This window comes from Myodes glareolus, chromosome 6 (genome assembly GCF_982192425.1).
Source record: "Myodes glareolus chromosome 6, mMyoGla1.1, whole genome shotgun sequence".
NCBI lineage: Eukaryota > Metazoa > Chordata > Mammalia > Rodentia > Cricetidae > Myodes > Myodes glareolus.
This window is the reverse complement of record NC_142031.1, coordinates 103,293,497-103,298,175: the sequence shown is the minus strand read 5'-3', so window position 1 is coordinate 103,298,175 and position 4,679 is coordinate 103,293,497. Positions and strand designations below refer to the sequence as shown.

Here is a 4,679-nt window from a genome sequence, read left to right as displayed (position 1 = left end):
CTAACCCAGGTCCTTTGCAGAGTAAACCGTGGCTTGAACCACAGAGCCACCTTCCAGCTTGTATCCTAGAACTTTAAAAAAACAGAATATCACTGTGCAGCTACTGTAAATGTATGCTGGTGGGAGAATCAGATGCATGGCTCCAGCAATTGAGAAGAAACTACATCTTTACTAGATTGAGCTTTTCAAGAGCAAAAATAATGTAAATATAAAATGTATGAATTATGATGTCATATTTATGGGGATGTTATAGGCTGGGCTCATACACTAACTTCGCTATTATTTCAACACACGCATGCATCCATCTATATGTGTGGAATATAAAAGTGAACTTGACAATTTAATTGGGCACTCCTTTTCTCACAAGAGTACAAATGTAGTAGCTTTCTATTTCTTTACCACAAAACTATTTGAAAATACTGAATTATAGTAATTTAACAAAATAACTATATTGGTACCTGGGCCCAAAACTAACATAAACATCAAAGATAAGCCTGTTGATTGAAATTTTAAAAACAGTCTGTGCATTGATGATGTATGATAATACTGGGGCTCTTGATTTTCACTGTATGGGAAAGCATCTCTCAAAAAAAAATACAGAAATTCCAAAACAGGACAACTATCTGGTCATCTTTGGCAAGTTTGTTTGTCATAATGTGTTGAAAATAGTGTTTGTCTTAGTGTGGCATGTTCGCTCTTGTTGGAGGCTCCTAGCCTGTAGTAACTTCAGAGTCCAGAGCAAACAAGGACTGGAGTGGTGTGTGGAGCATTAGAGAGGAGCACAGCAGGGTACAAGTGATCTCAGGAGGGAAAGGAAAAGGGGGAGGAGAGAGTAAATATAGCAGAAGGTGGGAGGAAAGTATAGGGGAGAAGCAGAGTACAATTGAGCTGATAGGGAAAATGTAATGGAGATTCTTAGGTAAGATGGAGAGAGATGAATACAGAAGGATGTAGGTAAAATAAAAATATGGATGACTGAAAAAGTCATAAGGAATTCTACTGTTAATAATTTACTCACATCCCTCAATAAAAGAAAAACTAATGTTTGTCTTGATAGCTGGGTCTTAGTTCTTTTAACCTGAAGTGAAGTGTTTCAAAAGGTGATGGAATACAAACTACACAGGCAGATATTTAAGATTATTTATAACCATAATTAATGGCTATTAATTAATTAATAAGGTGTGAAAACTGTCATTATGGCCTCCAACTCTATCTATTTCCTAATATCAGATCCAGGAGATGCAAAATTTCACAGAAAAAGGAACATAAAAACAGGAAAATATGGACAAAGATGGACATTTTCATGATTAAAATAATGAGATTATCATGAATTATCACTGAGTTTCAATTGGAATTATGACTGAAAGCATACGTACTTGCTAAATAGACCATAATAAAATTATGCAGGATGAGACCGACTCACCTCATGCTTTTGGATTTCTTCTGTGAATATTTTCAAGATCAATGTGTTTTACTCGGTTGTAAAAATGTGACTAATATTCTGTGTTCATCACTACTGTTTTAGTTGTTAACTATAAAACAAGGAAACGTAAATCAATAGGATTGGATTTGTAAGGCATAACCCCTAGGTGAATAGCAGGCCCACAAAATGTGCATTCTGTGTAGGATGTGACTGTGAATGCCTTTATCATCTCTAGTATGCTGCATACACAGGTAGATACATGGAGAAGTACATAGAAATGTTGGCTATAATGTCCAGAGTGGAGCATCAAAAGTTAAAGAGACAGGTTAAACAGAATAAGTAGGGACAATTGAATGATGATATAGACACACTGACCAGTGAATCACAAGTCTGATGTATACTCCATTATTTTTCAGATATATGAAATATGCTCTTAGTATGATGTAAGATAAATACACTTTCCACTTATGTCCTCATTAAAGAATGTTCTCAGTTTCCAAGCTGGACTTGGAGCTCTGGCCAATATGTTTCTCCTTGTATTCTACACTTTCATAATCTTATGTCACAGACCTAAGCCCACAGATATGATCTCCTGTCAATTGGCCTTCATCCACATAGTGCTGGTCCTCACTGGAGCGGATATTTGGCTTTGGGACATATTTGAGTCACTGGATATTGATAATGACTTCAAATGTAAGACAACCTTTTACATACATAGGGTGATGAGAGGCCTCTCCATCTGCATCACCTGTCTCCTGAGTGTGTTCCAGGCTGTCACTATCAGTCCCAGAACCTCTTTGTTGGCAAAATTTAAATATAAACTAAAAAAATACATGATTTGTACTTTCTTATTTATTTGGTCTTTCAACTTGTCATTCAGTAGCAACCAGATCTTCTATGCTGGTGCTTTTACCAATGTGAGTGAGAACAACCAAATGAAGGTTACTAAATTCTGCTCACTCTTCCCCATGAACTACATCATTAGGGTAATGATTTTAACAATGGCATCCTCCAGAGATGTATTTCTTGTAGGAGTTATGCTGACCACAAGTACATACATGGTGATTTTCTTGTTAAGACATCAGAGACAATGCAACCATCTTCACAGCCTCAGCCACCTAAATTCGTCCCCTGAGAAAAGGGCCACCCAGACCATCTTGCTGCTGGTGGTTTTCTTTGTGTTCATGTATTTGGTGGACTTCATCATCTCATCCACTGCAGTCCTGTTATGGATGTATGACCCAGTCATCCTGAGCATTCAGAAGTTTGTGATGAATGTCTATCCCACAATTACTCCTTTGGTACAAATCAGTTCTGATAGCAGAATAATTGATATACTGAAAAGTTTGTGGTCAAAGTGTCACAAGAGTCTTTTTAAAAGAATATTTTTTTCTTCTTTTTAATAAAATGATGAATTTACTTTCATATATTTGTATGAGTATTGCATCAACATATATGTATGTGTGAATTCCTGATGCCCACAGAGGTCAAAAGAGGCTATTGCACCCCTTCAACTCGATGGTAGTAAGGCATCATTCTGGTGCAGCTGCAATTATATTTTTCCAGAATATAGATTTTTCTTAATCTATTTAATAGTTAAAGTAAAAAATCAAGATAATTCATAAATTAAATAAAATTTGTGATATTACACAAGTACAGTCTGTTGCAAAGTAGTATAGTCCTGGTATTTCTACAGGACTTCTCTAACTCTCTGCTTTTTACTTTATATCATAAATTTTCCTTTGATGCTGAAGTTACTCAAAGGAAGCTCCTTGCTGATACTGACTTTTTCTGTTATTTTTTACACGGGATTTTAATCTACTCTCAGTCATCAAGAAAAATTTAAATATCCTATTGTAGCTTTAACTCTCTTTCCTAAGTATAGTTTCTCTGCAGGACAAAAATATTGTGAATTGAATTTTCCATTTTTATTTTATTTCATGTTTGTGTCTATTTGTAATAAATGGGAAAACTACTTTTTTGTGAGTTAACTTTACATCCAGCTAATTTTCTGAAAGTGTTTATCAACTGTAGGAGTTTCCTGGTGGAAGTTTCAGAACAGTGTTTCTCAACATGTGGGTCACAATCCCTTTATGGATTGAATGGCCCTTCCACAGAGATCACCTAAGACCTTAAGAAATATCATATATTTACATTATGATTCATAACAGTAGCAAAACTACAGTTATGAAGTAGCAACAAAAATAATTTTATGATCGAAAGGGTGACCACACCACAAACTATATTAAAGGGTCACAACATTAGAAGGTTGAGAACTACTGAACACAACTCATGTCATATAATCTGTATTAGGATTCTCTAGAGTAATAGAACATACAAAATGAATCCATATCTCTATAGAAAGCATATTTACTAGAATGGCTTACAGGTTGTGGCTTAACTAATTCAATGATTGCTGTCTACCATAGGAAAGTAAATGTACCACATTTTCCTTATCCATTCTTTGGTCGAGGGGCATTTGTTTCCAGATTCTGGCTATTGCAAATAATGCTGCTATGAACATAGTTGAGAACATGTCCTTGTGGTACAACTGAGCATCCTTTGGATATGTACCCAAAAGTATTGTTGGGTCTTAAGGAAGGTTGTTTTCTAGTTTTCTGAGAAATCGCAATACTGATACCCAAAGGACCTGTACCAATTTTCACTCCCACCAGCAATGCATGAGTGTTTCCTTTACCTCACAACCTCTCCAGCATAAGTTGTCAGCAGTGTTTTTGATCTTGGCCATTCTTACAGGTGTAAGATGAAATCTCAGAGTTGTTTTGATTTGCATTTCTCTGATGACTAAGGATGTTGAGCATGTCCTTAAGTGTCTTTCAGCCATTATAGATTCCTCTGTTGAGAGTTTTCTGTTTAGGTCTGTACTCCATTTTTTTATTGCATTATTTGTTCTTTTGATGACCGATTGCTTGAGCTTTTTTTATATTTTAGAGATCAATACTCTAAGAAGAAAACTTTCCCAGGAGAACTAGATGACAGGAAGTAATCAAATGAGCACTGAAATCAACAAAATAAAAACAAAGAAAACAATACAAAGAATCAGTGAGACAAAGACTTGGTTCTTCAAGAAAATCAATGAAATAGACAAACCTTTATCCAAACTAACCAAAAGGCAGAGAGAATATACAAATTAACAAAATCGGAAATGAATAGGGGGACATAACAGACTCGGAGGAAATACAAAGAATCATTAGGTCATATCTCAAAAACCTGTACTCCACAAAATTGGAAAACT

The 4,679-nt window shown here is 35.5% G+C and overlaps 1 protein-coding gene across 1 annotated transcript; it reads left to right on the top strand.

Annotated features, from left to right (window-relative positions):
* The first annotated feature begins 1,890 nt into the window (after window positions 1-1,890).
* LOC125402035 (vomeronasal type-1 receptor 90-like) lies at window positions 1,891-2,826 on the top strand. Its single transcript, XM_048436523.3, has one exon. The coding sequence runs from the start codon at window positions 1,891-1,893 to the stop codon at window positions 2,824-2,826; it is 936 nt and encodes a 311-aa protein (XP_048292480.3).
* Window positions 2,827-4,679: the final 1,853 nt, after the last annotated feature.

Bases quoted from the DNA above. Each gene is read 5' to 3' on its own strand.
- LOC125402035 (XM_048436523.3), top strand. From the start codon at position 1,891: ATGTCCTCATTAAAGAATGTTCTCAGTTTCCAAGCTGGACTTGGAGCT.